This window comes from Anoplophora glabripennis, unplaced genomic scaffold, assembly GCF_000390285.2.
Source record: "Anoplophora glabripennis isolate ALB-LARVAE unplaced genomic scaffold, Agla_2.0 scaffold182, whole genome shotgun sequence".
Taxonomy (NCBI): domain Eukaryota; kingdom Metazoa; phylum Arthropoda; class Insecta; order Coleoptera; family Cerambycidae; genus Anoplophora; species Anoplophora glabripennis.
Window position 1 is genome coordinate 187,606 of NW_019416287.1, and position 17,192 is coordinate 204,797.

A 17,192-nucleotide genomic window follows, 5' to 3' on the forward strand; every position below is an offset into this window, starting at 1 on the left:
TATACACACTAAAATTACTGTTCATCTTCTATATCGAAAGAAAAAATGGTTGATTTTATACTTAATATTTCATAAGACTGTATGATAGTCAATATGGTTATGGTAAACTACTTTTTTATTTTTATGAGATAACATTGTCCATGTCTTAATTTGTGAAGAACTAATATGTAAAATTTATTTTAAAATCGATAATAAATTTCTTCACATTTTATTAGCATTTTATTTATGACGAAATGAAGTTATTGTGAAATGTCTACTAGTATTTCACATTGCAATAAAAAAAACGGAAAAATATTTATATGAATAAGTAAATAACAACACAGTAAAACTATAATACTAAGAGTAAAAATGATATATACATATATAGGAATAGACTAAACTAACTTACTGGAAAAATATACCTATCGTTTTAGTAGTATTGTAATTGAAATTGATATAAATTCATTTGTATACTATACAGGGCGTTCCAATGTAAAGGGTAAATTTGAAATGTCAGGCATACTATCGATTTCTAAAATAGCCAAGCTAGTAAGCTCTAATTTAAGGAAGACACACCATTTCGCAAGTTTGTTTTCCCCTATGAGGAGTAGCTCAAAGATAAAGACATATGACAATTAAAATGCATAGAGGCTAATTTTTATTGAATTATTGAAGTTAAAAAAAATGTTATCACTGTAAAGAGAATATCACTACCTTTTAAACGATGTACCATTTGACCCCTATTCCCTATAATGATTTTCAAAGGGGTAGCTTCCCCTCGTAGGGGAATGAAGGTATAAGGTTAATTTTATTACAGAAGAATGCCTGCTTTAAATCAGAGTATACATGTTTAGGCGTATTTTTTTAATAATCCATAATTTTCCTGATAATCCAAATCTGTCCTTTTCATTAGGACATCTTGTATTTTTTATTGAAAGAAAGCAGTACCGATAATGTTTTAAATATAACTAATTTTACTCAGTAAAGAAATAAACAAAAATTATATAAATAATGCAATTCTATTGAACAATAAATATTCAAAATTCAAAATTATTAAAAAAATCAGTACTACCAACCAAAACTATTTAGTTACTATTTTAGCAATTACAGATTTCTATAATATTTACTGATAAATAAAAACAGAAATGGCAAATTGTTAAATGTAATCTAATTGTTATTAATAATTTATAAGGGTTTCATAAAAATTACTTTATAATATTGAATGTTTTGGAGGAATGGCTGCAGTATAAAATAAGAATCTGAAATGACACTAAAATTTTAGAGGTCATCTCTAATATCCTATAATTCTCATGTATAATCCGGTCCCGGTCGTGGTTATGTTTAGTTTTTGAAATCGCCAGGAAAATTTCAGTTTATTAACGGTGTCCATGAATATTTCACTATGTCAGATTTAAGAAAATCAGTTTTAGGAATGCACGCCAAACGTTCTGGGTAAGATACTGACAAACAACCCCTAGTATTAATTAATGTAATGAGATTTGTTTTAATAGGTTAGCAGCTGCTTCAAAACAAGATTTTACTCCTGTAAAGTGGACAGAATACTTTGATTCAGAAGAAAAAATTCAGACTGAACATGGGAATTTTCATTTATTTAGTAAAGGTAATGAGGGTCCTATTTTATTGTGTTTACATGGCGGAGGCTATTCCGGCTTGACATGGTCACTATTTGCTGTAAGTATAAAATTTATAAGAATGTAGTTTTTGCAATGTTTTAACTTTTTAGGCCGAGATTTTAAAAGTAATACATTGTCAAGTTAAAGCGGTAGATTTAAGAGGGCATGGTAATACCACAACTAATAATGACTATGATCTTTCACTAGAGACATTGGCTAGGTAATTATAAAATAGATAATATGTCAACTAATGCACTATTTTATATAAATTTATGTACGTTCTACAAATTTCAAACTATATTGTTTATATAATAATAGTGACGGATAGCCATATTGATTTTTAGAGGATGATTTGTAGGCCCTCATAGATAACTTTTGTGGCGAAACAATGGCAAACATTAGAAAAAAATTAAATAAATTTGACCGATACTGATAGATGAAAACAGGCATTTTCTTATATTTCACAATTTTTTCTTGTTTTTTTTAAAGATAACATTCTGAAGATGAAAAATAAAATACTAATAGCTTTGCTCCTAGTGCATTTAGGTAAATCAGTTTACAACAGTGGCGGCTCGTGACATTGAGAATAGGTGAAACGTATTCATTGATTGACTGAAATGAAAAAAAAAAATCGCTGCACACGAAAATTTTGAAATTTTCAAGGTCAAACGGCTTTAAATGAATCTGGACATTTTTAGTTGCATTTGCAATATTTCCGAAAAACTGATGTTCGTGAGAAGGATTTTCATTTAGATTTTACAAAAAATAGAAATATTAGTTCGGCTTGTGGACTTCTGCGAACATTAACGCACATGTATATTCCAAAGAAGCTTTGTGGTTACGAAAGCCTCGCGTGACTTTCCCAAAATTGTTAAATCCCCCTTTATTCCACACGTCTGACTTTACACCCACTATTAAACACCATACAGAAAAGTTTTTTTAAATAAACACTTCTTCACAACCACTTATACTCCGAATACCATTCATTCCAAAACTTCCGAACGTACACATTGTCTTTTGACTTCTGCTTTTTTCCATATCTAGAGAATAAGGCACAGGTCTCTCGCAATTTAAAAATCCTTTTTGTCCTCCATTTTCCATCTGGAAAATGGCGTTTCCAATAAAATACATACTGGATCATACATAGGAAACATTTCTACAATTATTATACAAAACAAATATTAACTAGGAACAGTTATAATTGTGCACTGGGCGACACGTATATAATATCAGCATCACTCGTTCCCCACGCCGTAATTTTCTCCCATGTTGGCCGCCTCGTTGCCATGACAACCGCCGTAAACAACGCTTCGAAGAGAAGTCGATCTGCGTCACTTGCATATACTATACATTGTATGGTACGAGGTTGATGTTCGTGCTCAACGAGGGCAATGTTTTTTTAGAAGGCATTCACTGCGCAACTATTCTGTTTTTTTCTGCGTATTAAACAAACAAACACAATACATTTTCAATATAGAATTATACCTAAATTATAAAATTTATATAAAATTAAAAATAATTTTAAATTGCACAACCAAACGGAAATGTTAGGTGAAGCGGTGCATCACTTGCGTCACCTGACGAGCCGTCACTGGTTTACAACAGTCAGATGCATTCGCATTTGATTCGAAACATTGAATTTTGAACCTTATGTAGGTAGTAGTAGTAGTAAAGGGGCGGCCTCAGCCTGGCAATTAGGCCACAAGTGGGCCCTTTTTGCCTACCCCGCCGTCCCATCACCTGAACCTTATGTAAGTATTATATCAGAATATATATGCCTCTGACTGTTGGATCTGTTTTGGATTGTTCTACGTACAAAGCTAATATCAAAATAAAATTTAAATATGTCACTATGAGGAAGAATTAATTTTGCAAATAATAAAAAAACACCTAATCTATCAGTTGATGCCCTATTCAAAATTTCAGGGTTGGCCACCCTATTTTAATTTTTAAGTTCAAACACACACAAATTTGTGTTCCTAATCCTCTAAAAAATGATATGAGACCCATGCATCATTATCAAAATGACCATTTTATTTTTCGCAAGCCTTCACTGATTGATAACAATTCTTTTAGTGATGTAGTTGAGGTAGCAAATTATTTAATAGAAAAAGTTGGTACCCCCATTATATTAATGGGACACAGCATGGGTGGAGCTGTGGCTGTGGAAGCTGCATATCATATAAAGTCTGTTGTGGGTCTGTGTGTAATCGATGTAGTCGAAGGAACAGCTTTAGATGCATTGTCTTCAATGCAAAGTATTTTGAGAGGCAGGCCTTCTCATTTTAAAAGCCTACCTCATGCTATCCAATGGTGGTAAGTTCATCTTATTTAATGATATCATGGTTAAGGCTGGATGAAATATTTAACATTTATTTTTAGTTATAAAGGGGGCCAAACTCATAATTTAGAAGCAGCTCGAGTATCAATGCCAGGACAAATTGTCAAGTAGCTATTAAGTAAACAGTGAAAATAATAAATTTTATGTTAAATTATTTTGCAGTATGAAAACAAACAAGTTAGCTGCTGATGAATGTGACGACATTGACATGAATAATATTGAACTCACTTCATCATCCCATAGAGAGCTGGTGGCTTCTTCATATACTTTAACCGAGGTAGCTGAAGAATCAGATGAAAGCGATGAAGCTAAATGCAGTGACTGTGGTAAACCCCCACTTCCTAAATCTCAGAAGACTGATGTTTTTAAATGTCCCAATAATTTTAAAGTTAAAGATGATGGGCCACAATATACATGGAGAATTGATTTGAGCAAGACGGAACAATTCTGGACAGGATGGTTTAAAGGACTCTCACAGAAATTCTTAGATATTCGCATCCCTAAAATTCTATTGCTTGCCAATATCCATGGTTTAGATACTACTCTAACTGTAGGTCAGATGCAAGGTATGGTTTTATTTTATAGAGTTATTTTGCAAAATCGCAGAATTATAAACCAGTAATTCTACTCCATTGTCGGCATTTAATTTTTTTTCTGAGATTCAGTGTGCATAATTTATTTAATTGTGCAGGAAAGTGTATTAAAATAGAAGATAATGATGGTGATAAATAAATAATTTAAAAATACTGAAATTAGTGAGTTTGTTAGATTTTTGAGATCTCTATAATTACCTTAGGCAATTTGTTCAACCTTTCTTAGTGGCAACATGTTATGTTATAAATAACAATTGATACAATTACGTTACATTAAAATGTTAAAGGGACTTTGAAAATGATAATAAAAATCTCTTCGTAAATATACCCTTAAAAATTCTTGACATTAATGCCCTCAACATTATTTTATAACTATTATATACAAGATTATATTATTTTATACATTATCCAAGGGCATCGTCCGCCAATGGGGGGCAAGATAAGAGAGGCGATGGGAGAAATATAAATTACAGGTAGAAATAAGTACAGTGAATTAATTTTTTTTAGAAATATTTAATAAAACCTTTTTAATACAAGAAAAACATTAAAAAAAATATTTTTATTCATTGGAATTGGAAATATGTACAGATTTGATCTGTGGTTGCAGACTTCTGTTTAACAATTTCTATATAAGGACAATGTTTTACCCCACCAACACGAGATGGCCTTAGTGAATGCATGCTCCGTCCGCCTTATCCAATCAAATCCTTTTATTTACTTACTCATATGGATATAGTGCAGTATTTGAAAAATGATTTGCGCCAGTCGATACTAGACATTGAGGGTTGCCTTCGCTGTACAGCAAAAATAAAACGCTCTCTCAACGGTGCAAATAAAGTATTTTTATTGAAAACTAAGCTTGTGAAGAAGACGGTTTGAGGGTTCGCTGGAGAGTCCCTGTTCGTGTGGAGTCATTCGCAGAAGTACCTGGTCCTTGGCGTCAACCTGCTGGGGTCGTCTTCTGGAAACCCTGATGCGTCCGGTATGGCGTCAGAATGGCGCTATTGATGTTGTCCTTAAAAAATGGGTCACTTGCGAACATGTGTACCCACAACATATTGAATTAATCCAAAGTAAACAAAACAGCAACAAAAGTAAATCGTGAATAGTTTAAATTTAAGCAGAATCCGTTCCGAACGCTTACAAAGGGCAACGGAGGTTAACCTCCACTGTTCAGTTAATTATTGCTGACTTTGAAAAACCGCTACTGCCAGTTGACTTCACACCTGGTAGGATATGACGGGATGGTAAACGGTTAAAAAACCCAACTGCTACGTTAATTCGGCGAAACGGGAATGGTTTAGTACGTCCTCACCGCTTTATTATGTTACATTTATATTTTAGTTTGTGAAGTGCCTTTGTTTAGTGTAAGTTCGATAAGTGAATTTTTGTGTTTTCGATTTCAAGTTTTTGTGTGATATTATGAAAAAGCAGTATACGAATCAAAAAAGAGTCTATGTGGTTGAAGCCTACTTTTTGTCAGGAGAAAACGATGTTGTTGCAAGAAGATGATCAGATGGATTATCTCGACATAGAAGTGCCGAATAACAAAAGTTTGTAATATTGGTTCAACACTTAAGAGGTAANTTTAGCTTATGTAGATGTTTCCTAAAGTGACAGTGTCCCGTTATGAGTCCTGTCACTCTCCTGAGCCGGATTCTATTCAAGCTCAGTAGCTCATTCGCTCTTCCCTTCGAAGGATACTCCATAAGCTCCTTAGAATGGCTATGTCCTGGCCTTGAAGTCCAGTATTTCCTATGTTCTGTCTCTGTCCATTTGCCCAGAGCCCGCCTGACCACACTGGGAGATGTGCCACAGAAGGGCTCCGGGCCAATGAACACTGTCTCGGATCCCTTCCTAGCAAGTTCATCCGCTTTCTCATTTCCACAAATGCCTTTGTGCCCTGGCACCCAACACAGTCTGACTGTATTGTTGGTGGTCAGTTCAGTCAGCATTTGTAAACAATCCCACACCAGTTTTGAACTTACCTTGTGTGCGGCTAAAGCTTTAATTGCAGCTTGACTATCAGAGAATATATATATGAGTTTACGTTTATAACCTCTACGTACATTCTCTGCCAGACACGCCATTATCGCGAAAATTTCTGCATACTGGATCATACATAGGAAACATTTCTACAATTATTATACAAAACAAATATGAACAAAGAACCGATATAATCGTGCACTGGGCGACGCGTATCGTACAAACTGTTAAAGGCAGGCGATAGGCGATGCTGCTTCAATTTCTGTGTCACTCGTTCTCCCACGCCGTAGTTTAATCACGTATTGGCCGCCTCGTAGCCATGACAACCGCCGTAAACAACGCTACGAAGAGAAGCAGAATACATACTGTTTTCAATCTGCGTCACTTGCGTATACTGTACGTTGTATGATCCGAGGTAGATGTTTGCGCTCAACGAGGGCAATATTTTTTAGAAGGCGTTCACCGTGCAACTATTCTGTTTATTTCTGTGTAAAAAATTAAACAGATAAACACAATACATTTTCAATATAGAATTATACCTAAATTATAAAATTAAAAATAATTTTAAATTGCACAACCAAACGGAAATTTTAGGTGAAGCGGTGCGTCACTTGCGTCACCTGACGAGCCGCCACTAGTACATACATATAATAGGAATTAAATATTATGTGTTACTGAGAAGGCAAAAAATAACAATAAACTATATCGTAAAATATGGATATGCATTTATTAAAAATAAAATAGAAGACTAAAAAAACCAATTTATTTAGAATATCCACTTTTTACAAAAGGGTTAACGTGTAATGCTTTCTTTTTTGCGACATATTTGCATAGCAATAATATTTCAACTAAAAAGATCTAATCGAGAAAGGTGCCGACTCGCATACAAGGATATCCCTGAGACTGCCGGGGAATTACGTTTTTAACGGTTACTTTATATTATGTAGTCTGACTCGATAATCCGAACTATATATGCTAAACCAAATTTTGTTCGAATTAAAGAATTTTGTTCAGACCATCGAAACGGGCATTCGTCAGGCTGGATTAGTGGATATTCGGATTAAGGTGAGTTTGGATTAAAGAGCCTACATTGTATTTTCAAAATGTATTGCACATAATCTGTATAAACTGTTATGTATTCTCAAATTGTTACTAAAAAATAATAATGAAATAAAAATCTTATCAACAACAAACAAATAAAACACGAAATATGTATAAAAATATAGTATAGTGTGATACTAAATTTAAAGTCTTATGTATTTAGTTTTTATCGAATTATATTTTACGACGAGGAATTTTAAAACAAATTAATTATTTAGTTGGAAAGTTATGTTTTCAGTATGCCTTTAAAATAGCATATCAGACACTAAAATGTGTTGTTTGTATGTTACCAGAAATTTCAGTTCAATTCAATATATGGAACAAAATATATTTTTCTATATTTCTTAAAAGATCTGCTCCAAAATAGTACAAGTTGCACAAATTGTGGTATTTCTATATAGCATGTTTGTAGCAATGTGCTGGTGATTTTAAGAGAAATACTATAACATCACCCTTAAAATACTTAGCAATGCGCACAGGATGTAGGGGCAGTAATTTTATATTATGTTCTTTTTGCAGGTAAGTTTCAGATGCAGGTTCTAGCAAGATCTGGCCATGCTATTCACGAAGATCAACCTCACAATGTAGCTGAAATTGTTAGTGGCTACCTGGTAAAGCAGAAGTTAGCCGAACCAAAATCTGATTTCATTCAACCTCCTCTTCCTTCTTGTTAATCAGTATCGTTTCTTGTGGTATTACTCGTTTTAAGTATTCTTTTTTTGGTGTTTTGGTCTAGTACCAAATAGTTTAGGTAAAAAATTTGTAACTGTTGCATTTGCTTTAAATATGTTCTTCTAACAAGACTAAATTGTTAGAATCTAGGTAATGTTTTTCACTGTAAAGATTCTAGGTTGAAATGCATTTGGATGACTAAACAGTTTTGATTGTCTTTCAGCAGCATGAAGATTTTTTCATTTGAACACCTTTGTTGATAGTTTTTCAGTTTATCTTTAGAAAAATTTATATTAAAATCAATTTTCATGCAAACAAAATTTGTGATGAAAGTTGATTTGAACATCGAACAATAAATCATTCAGTGACCCTAAAACTACAGATTACATAATTTTTAATAAATACAACAAATGTTTTTATCATAAGAAATTACCAAATGCGATCTGTTTCCCATTACTTAACTTGTTTGTACAAATTAGGTTATTTTTCAAATTATTCAATACTGTAGAAGTGTACAATTGCAAAAATCATATTTTAATAATATATAGTTCTTAAAGTTTACCTATTTTTTATTTTACCTCGACGTAAAGAAAAATGTATTGATTGAATAAGGCACGTGTACATTTTCTGATCATGAGAGAATCATTTTTGTAAATGTATTTTGTCTAGCAGTTTCCTTAAAAATTTGCAGCATACATACTTTAAATATATTATTATAGAAAATCTGAAGTTGTTTAAAAGGAGGAGGGCCCCTAAGGCCGGTTTTTGGCCTAATATTTTTGGCTGAAAAAAATGAAAGTTTTTTTAGTACCTACTAGCAATCGTCTCCACCTTAAACGGACCAATCCCTCACCCGCCTTTCTCCCTCCACCCCTTTAAATTCTGGGGAAGCAATCGCTTATAGAGGAATCTTTAAAGAGCTTAGAGGTACGAAAGACATTCAATTCCTATGAATCTTACATATGAAGAGTTTTTTGGGTCGATGATCACGAATCTGGTCTCAGACTCATGAAATTCAAAATGGCGGACAAGAAAATTGAAATGTCTTCAAAATGCATGAATTTTTGTGTAGTGGTGTTTTTTAGGTCTCTGATTACGAATCTGAAGGCAGAATTAAGAAATTCAAAATGATATATTCCATATATCGTAATTAGCGACCCAAAAAACCCCTCAACACAATTTGTGCATTTTGAAGACATTTCAATTTTTATACTCGCCAAATGGGCTACTCAAAGACACAAAAACCCCCAACACAAAAATTCGTGCATTTTGAAGACATTTTAATTTTTTTTGTCCGCCATCTTGAATTTCGAGATTCTGGGACCAGATTCGTGATCAGCGACCCAAAAAATTCTTCATATGAAAGATTCATAGGAATTGAATGTCTTTCGCATCTCTAAGCTCTTTAAAGATTCCTCTAATAAGTGATGGTTTCCCCGGCATTTAAGGAGGTGGAGAGGGAAAGGAGGGTGAGGGGGTTGGTCCGTTTAGGGTGGAAAAGATTCAGTATTGCTAGTAGATACTAAAAAAAATTGTTTCTGATTTTTTCAGCCAAAAATAAATTAGGCCAAAAACCGGCCTTAGGGGCCCTCCTCCTTTAGATATAAAATAAGATATGTGCGGATTCAAAAATTTATTGGTAGGAAATTAACAATACTGACTATTAACTTGACTAGACTATAACAAACATTAAACATTCCAATTAAATTACATAAATATAACATTACATTGTTAATACATTTGGCAAATTCAATAATGACTAGTCTAATGCACAACACAATACAGGTAACAGTAATATAAAGCAGGTATCAACACAGTTTTAGTAAAAATATATATCACAAATGGTATGCAATGCAATGAGGTAGATAAAAATGTGTACTACTATGATGGAGTTTTCATTTCTTGTTTTATGCAAGTCTTGAATGCTTCCCAACCTTCATTTTTGGCATAAGACTGAAAAAATAAAAATATTAGATAACAGAGCCTTCATAAATGATTACAAGCCACGTGACCAGTAATTTTCTTTGGAACAGTAATTGTATTTCCTTCACATTGGAAAATAAATTTCGGTAAAATTAAAACAATAAGATCAAGATTACATTCAAACATTATGTTTCTCTGGCTCTGATCGCTGTAATTTTTCACGAGATTCTACAACCAATCAGCGATCACATTATCTCCAGCGTAGACATAAAGGTTTATTACTGTCCATTGTAAACGAGTCATTAACATTGCTACCGCCAAGATTTAGGTATTTTTTGTTACCAGTTGGGTTGCCTGCGCTCGGAAGTCAGGTGGCTTGTAAACATTTATGAAGGCTCTATATTACACTTTATAAATTCTGTTTGTTGAGTCGATCACTGTGTATAATTTTCTTGGCTGAGAATATGTCATATTTGTTAATATTATTTACTCAACTTTCTAACATAAAGTATTTAAGTTTTAAGGGCTTACAGGAAAAATTATATTTCTAAAAGTCAAGGAAAGCTAAGTATGAAATGTGATTCCTATAATTTTCAACGTTTTTTTTAAGCAATTCTGTCATGAATCTGTCATCAATTATGATTTTAAGCTTGGTATAATTAAATTATAAGGTATACTGCATAAATGTTGGTAAAAATTAAAATATATATGTTGCCAACAATTTCATATAAACTTAACTGCTTCTACTGAAGATCTAGTTTCATCAAGATAGCAGTCATATCTGTTTTCGTTTGAAATAGTAGGTTAATAATGTTTGCTTACTTTAAATCCTCTATGTAGTCGGTCTTTCATAATGGCAATAAATTCTCGGTAACTCAGCAAACCGTCTCCATCTTCGTCAAAAATGGAAAATACTGTGTGAACTAAATGAGGACTTAGATTTGTACCAGTACATATTTTCACAGCCCTATGAAATTCATCTAAAAATTTAAACACAATATTTTGGCTGTTTCACAAACTGAAATAATACCTTTGGAAATTGGATGATCTGCAAGAGTATACATCCGCATGGCAATACTAAAATCTTCTAAATTATTGAGAAACTGGCAGAAAACATGAAATTCTTCAAATGAAATACCTTTGGAGTCTTTAATTCGGTCTAAAAGCCTATCTAAATACATATCATATTCATCAGTATCTAAATACGTATATCTCAATAATATTTTTGCAAAGTCTACTTCTGAAATTGTCGGAAGCCCTTTTGAAAACTCGTTAAACTCTAATTCCAATACTTCAGTCTGAAGATGAAGCATAAATTTCTTAAAGCTTTCAAAGTTAAGGTCACTGTTTCCTTTAGGTCCAAAAAAATGGACAATAAGCGTAGTGTCCACAACATGTTTACGTTGCAAACCTTGTTCATCGTCTACATATTGTTCTTGAATAGATGCTACTTTCTCGATGTCTTCATTTGACAAACCTCTTTTGCCTTTCCAAGCATGGCTAAAGATTTTTTCCATCTAATAAAGGATGTAATTAAATATCATATATACACAGGTTGTGAATTGAAGAAGCCATACGCATCATAAACGTTATGAACTAGTATGTTATATTATCATTCTATAATTTTCTTATTAATAAAGATTTCAAATATTCTGGGTTGCAATGCAATGGCTTCTTCATTATTCTGAGATGTTAATATAAAAGACAATGTTTAGACATTAGGCACTGAAAACAGGTAAGCTTTTAGTCGACGTTACATCACATGGTTGTTACGTAAACAAATGCAAAAAAACACCTTAATGTAGAACAAGCAGTAATGTAACTGAAACATGTTTTGTTATTTTGTAGTCAGCACTTACTGGAATATCATCTTCGGTTTTTTTGCCTGCCAATAATTTTCGTATCTGTTTAAGTAATCATATAGTATCAAATTCTGTAAAAAATACCTACATATTTAAAATGACGAGCTTACTTACCACCAAAAATTCATTTTTATCAACTCTTTCGTTACCATCAGTATCGAACATATTAAATGCAATTCGAAAACCAGACTGAGGCTCTAAAATACTTGAAATTAATAAATAGGAAGTAATAGACAAAAAATTACTTACTTGTCAGGACTGACAGTAAAAATAAATATTCAGTATATGAAATAATCCCTTAAAAAAAATATATGTCAATTTAAAAGAAAAATTGTAATATCTAACATACCTTTATCTCTTAAACTTCTAAATAGTCTAGGAGATCCTTGGTTTAGAGGTGGGGTGGCATCTTTGATTTTTTCTAATTCCTTAAGAGTTAATACCTTTCGTTTTAATCTAGCTATAAAATTACCATTGTTTTATACAGTGCGAAATAAAAATCAGTACCACTTACGTCTAGGTTCTGCCTCAACAACTGATTCCAGGAAGTCTTGAGGTGTCATGTATAATTGGCCATCATATTCGACAGATGCAAACCTTATAAACCTTTTTTCCCTTGATGTTAGTTTTACAACTTTTACATCCTCATCCTGAAAAAAATTATATATCTAAATTTTTTATATTTGCTTGTTCAAATAATTTTTTTGTTAAATTAAGGAAAAATTTTCTCGACTTTTTATGTCTTATTATGTTCTATACACAGTGCGGGTCACTAACTTAATACTTAATAACTAATAAATTTAGCATATCGAATACAAAATTGTTTTAAAAACAGGCTCAGACATGTTGATTAGTATTATGAATCGCGCACTTAAAAAAACTATATTTAAGTGTATATACGAGTGTTCTAACTAGGAGATATGACGTCATCGTTGATTTTTTAAACGGCAACCGTGAGTTTCTTCCGTTTTTTTTTGAAGGGCGTGTAAAAATATATACAGGGTGTCCCGAAATTCATGCAACAAAATTTGGTCATAGATTCTTAAAACAAATTTAGGGGCCCCGTATTTTTGCCAACTGGCCCCCTCTTTCGGAGTTACAGCCCCCTGAAATCTGCCACTAAGAAGTTTTTTTTTATATCTCAAAACCATGTTGTACGAGAATCACTAAATTTGGCACACAGGGGTTTTATGACATGTGGAATCTCGCAGTGCTACGCTTTTTGGCAAGAAACGCCCTTAAGACACTTTTTCGTGGGCCCCCTTGCCTTTGGAATCAGAAAAATTTGGTCCCAACTTTGATTTTTTTTTAAATTATTAATTAGCTAGAAAGCCATTGAATTTTAGAAGCTTTTTTGTCTCTTGATATTTGTTTCGTAAAACACATGTTTTTGAGGCAAATGGTGAATCACGATATACATTCGATCACATTCTGAAAGAGACAAAAAATTTCTAAATTTAATGGCTTTCTAGTGGACTGATAATTTTTAAGAAATTTAAATATGCGACCAAATTTTTTTGGATCAAAAGACAAGGGGGCCCACGAAAAATTGTCTTAGGGGGTTCCCTGCCAAAAAAACGTAGCACCATCAGATTCCACGTGTCATAAAACCCCTGTGTACCAAATTTAGTGATTCTCGTACAACAGGGTTCTGATATATATAAAAAAAATATTCTTAGGGGCGGACTTCAGGGGGCTGTAACTCCAAAAGAAGGGGCCACTAGGCAAAAATAAAAAATACGGGTCCCCTAAATTTGTCTTAAGAATCTGTGACCAAATTTTGTTGCATGAATTTCGGGACATCCTGTATTACCACTAAATTTCAAATATTTATTCCGAATCGTTTCCAAGAGATAGCAAGTTAAATATTAATCTTTTACGATTCTTCTAATTTAAAAATGTGCTTTATTCATGAATTTCTAAGTGTAACAAAATAACAAATTGAAATCAACCTAATAAAATAATGCACACATTTTAAATTACAAGAATGGTGAAAGAATAATATTTAACTTGCTGTACCTTGGGAACGAGGAAGAATAAATATTTGAAATTTGGTAGTGATGTATAACTTTACAGGTACTTCAAAAAAACTTTTTGAGTTGACGTTTAAATAAATAATCGATGACGTCATGCAAATCTCCTAGGACTAATTGACGTACCTGAGTTAATGTAGTGACTCCGCACTGTATTTAAATTGAAACGCACTGCTTTTTTAAATACCTACTTAGAAGAACAATGAACAATATATACCTTTTTACAACAAGTTAATATTCACGTTATTTGTGATATATGATTCGGAGGTAGTAAATAGAGGCGCTAACCCTAAATGATGAAATTATCTTTATTTCGATACCAAATACCGACCAAACGTACTGTTTTACCTGTTTAGCTCTCCCGTGACATTCCATAAATTAATGGTACAGGGTGATTAATGAGCAGTAGTTGTCGGTTTAAACCAACCTTATTTATTCCTTATCCGCTTAATTTAACATCTCGGAATTTGTTAAAGAACTACCACACTGATGCATTAGTTTTTTTTTCTGTTCCCTTATCCTCACTTTAATTTTGTCAGACAAATTTTTTGACAAATCGAGAATGATATATTATGTACCTACCCTGCTAGAACTGAAATAAGTACACCGACGTTTTCTTTGATTTCATGGTCTATATTTTATTCTAGTTGAAGTGTAACTCTTGGGAGTTTAGATATAACATTTATTTCCCTACAATCACGCTATGACGTATATTTTTTCAAGAACAAAACCAATTGCTTTTTTATTTAGAGATTACCTAGAAAATTTAGGTATTACATCACATAATCTATCATATAATAACTGAAAATAAATACAATATGGTATATTACCATATTTTTGATATTCTGTATCTAAAAAAAATAGCTTGTGACATTGAAAACCGTCGAAAAATAGAGTTCGGTGTTGTCTACATTTCTTTTTTTTTTAACCATTGTCTTCCTATTAAGCCAAGGTAGTTAAGTATTATTTTCGGCATCCGTTTGTAACAAAGATTATTTTGTTCGCGTTGCGTTTGATATTACCCTTCTCACGTTCTCTGGGGCGTCTAAATTGGGCAGAGTCGCGACCAGGGCAGATAAGAACACTTCTTCGGAGTGTGGACTTCTTATACACCCACGCAGTTCGGTAAGGTGATACGAGATATCTAGTAAGAAGTAAGGTCTCAAAAGGATTTATGAAGTAGTGAAGAAAATTTAAAATATATTAATTGGTCTTACAAGCCTAGGGCAAAAGATCCCCTTTTAATCATGCACATTACAAATTATATATGATATATATGTTTATAACTGATTTGTCCACATTCAATTTTTCGTTTAAACAAAAAAAAGAAAACTCCGACTAAAAATTCTATAATCAAATAATTTTCATCATTTTAATTATATTTTTCATATTAGACGTACAAAAGTTACATTGTAAAACTCAGCCTTTTATAACAAGTTCTATTCAAATGCCTGAAATTAAATATACATCATAAAAATGCTAATTAATGATAAACATCTTTTTTAAAACCATATCTTAATATATTAAAAATAAGGCACTAATTTTCATATTTAAGTATTTACTATAAAAATAAAACCACCCTATTCGAAGGTTCTAGACATACTTAAGCTGTAAATGAAAAATTGTTTTTCCTGCATCTATTATAGACTAAAAAACTATCGAGTCTTCACACTATTAGTTAAAGTCCTACCCATTAGCTCCCTATAAATAAACAAAGTGATAGTGTCGTAGTTAAAGTAGAACCCTTGATGTCATTGTCTGATAGGGGGGTAATAAATAACCTGTATAGTATGAGCTAGTTGTGTGGCCCAGATGAGTGACATGTATAATAAACCCAACTACTAATCCATCACTGCTTAATAGTCTAGGTAACGAGAATTTGCATGGAATTTTTAGGATTCCTCGTAATTTTTATTTTACAACAGTTCTGAAACGGTGCTTTCCGGTCGAATAATGGTTTCAAGAATATCAGTAGACTATTCAAATGATCATTTACAAGACATGTATTGGTCACAAAAATTATGAATCAGATTAAAGTAATGGTGCATACCTTTATATAATAACTTCAACAGTATATTATAATTAAGTATATGGTTCCAATTTTTTTTTTTAAATAGATGTAAAAAAATTTCTTTCATATTTTTATAATGTTTTTTTTAGACCAAAGCAATGGGCGCAAAAATACATGCTTATAAGTATTATCAAAATCATTAATAATTAGCAACATTTATACACGAAAGTTAATATAGTGGACGGGATTTCCTGTATCTTAGATAGTATAAAGTTGTGATACACGTACCTAATAACCAGTTATCTACTAAAGTAGTAAATTTTACATGTATGCAATGGTTATGTGATAATAATAAAATAAATAAATAAATCACAAGTGCTTTTATTTCTTATCACTTAGAAAAACAAACCTACTACAAATACAAATTTATGATAATTAACAATTTATTATTTGTTAATTAAACCGCGCGCAAACGATTTTCAAAATATGGCGGTAAAGAGATAAAAATAACTTAGCTACAGAATTATAACTAGAACACCTAAATTCACCAGAACTTCCGCTGTAATATTAAACATTAATGGATTGTTATATTTTGTAAACAATCCGTTCTGGATTTAAGCAAATATTGGTATACTTACATTTTTTGACTGTGCTGCATGGACCTTTTGAATCGATCGGATCTTATGAACTGTGTACAAAGCTACTGATCCTCCCAGAATACATATTGCAGTTAATGGATAATTTTTATTTACTGATTGAACACTTATTTTACTAAATTGGCGTAAAGTATTAGATTTATTTAAATATCTTCGGAACAATTTGCTAGCTGTGGCCATTTCGACAGATATCAGCTGTTAATTGAATTGGGTACTATAAATGGAATGCTTATGGGATCTTCTAACGGTGGTTTGTTACTTTTCTAAACTAACTTATTTAGTTCTAGTAGCTGCCGATGGAGGGCAGTAAAATAAAATGGTGACAGTCTGGTGGCGGTTTTAAAACAAACTCTTAAATTGTTTTTTAATAATTAGTTATAAATGAAAATCAGTGATCTGTC

The 17,192-nt window shown here is 32.3% G+C and overlaps 2 protein-coding genes across 3 annotated transcripts; one reads left to right on the plus strand and one right to left on the minus strand.

The window, feature by feature from the left end:
* The first annotated feature begins 1,125 nt into the window (after nt 1-1,125).
* LOC108910962 (protein phosphatase methylesterase 1) lies at nt 1,126-8,829 on the plus strand. The gene is made up of 7 exons (XM_018715748.1): nt 1,126-1,431; nt 1,491-1,671; nt 1,724-1,833; nt 3,690-3,929; nt 3,996-4,061; nt 4,117-4,520; nt 8,154-8,829. Exons 1-7 carry the CDS (start codon nt 1,382-1,384, stop codon nt 8,306-8,308), a joined length of 1,206 nt encoding a protein of 401 aa, XP_018571264.1. The 5' UTR covers nt 1,126-1,381; the 3' UTR covers nt 8,309-8,829.
* Nucleotides 8,830-9,931: 1,102 nt separating this feature from the next.
* On the minus strand, nt 9,932-16,980 carry LOC108910993 (calcium uptake protein 3, mitochondrial). Of its 2 annotated transcripts, XM_018715800.2 has the most exons (9): nt 16,774-16,980; nt 12,606-12,741; nt 12,441-12,551; nt 12,341-12,388; nt 12,206-12,288; nt 12,089-12,133; nt 11,260-11,746; nt 11,052-11,209; nt 9,932-10,259 (listed from the first exon to the last, which is right to left on the minus strand). In XM_018715800.2, the coding sequence occupies exons 1-9, from the start codon at nt 16,969-16,971 to the stop codon at nt 10,188-10,190; spliced, it is 1,338 nt and encodes a 445-aa protein (XP_018571316.1). In that variant the 5' UTR covers nt 16,972-16,980; the 3' UTR covers nt 9,932-10,187. The 2 variants fall into 2 exon arrangements, with proteins under 2 accessions (XP_018571316.1, XP_018571317.1); XM_018715801.2 differs by lacking the exon at nt 12,089-12,133.
* Nucleotides 16,981-17,192: the final 212 nt, after the last annotated feature.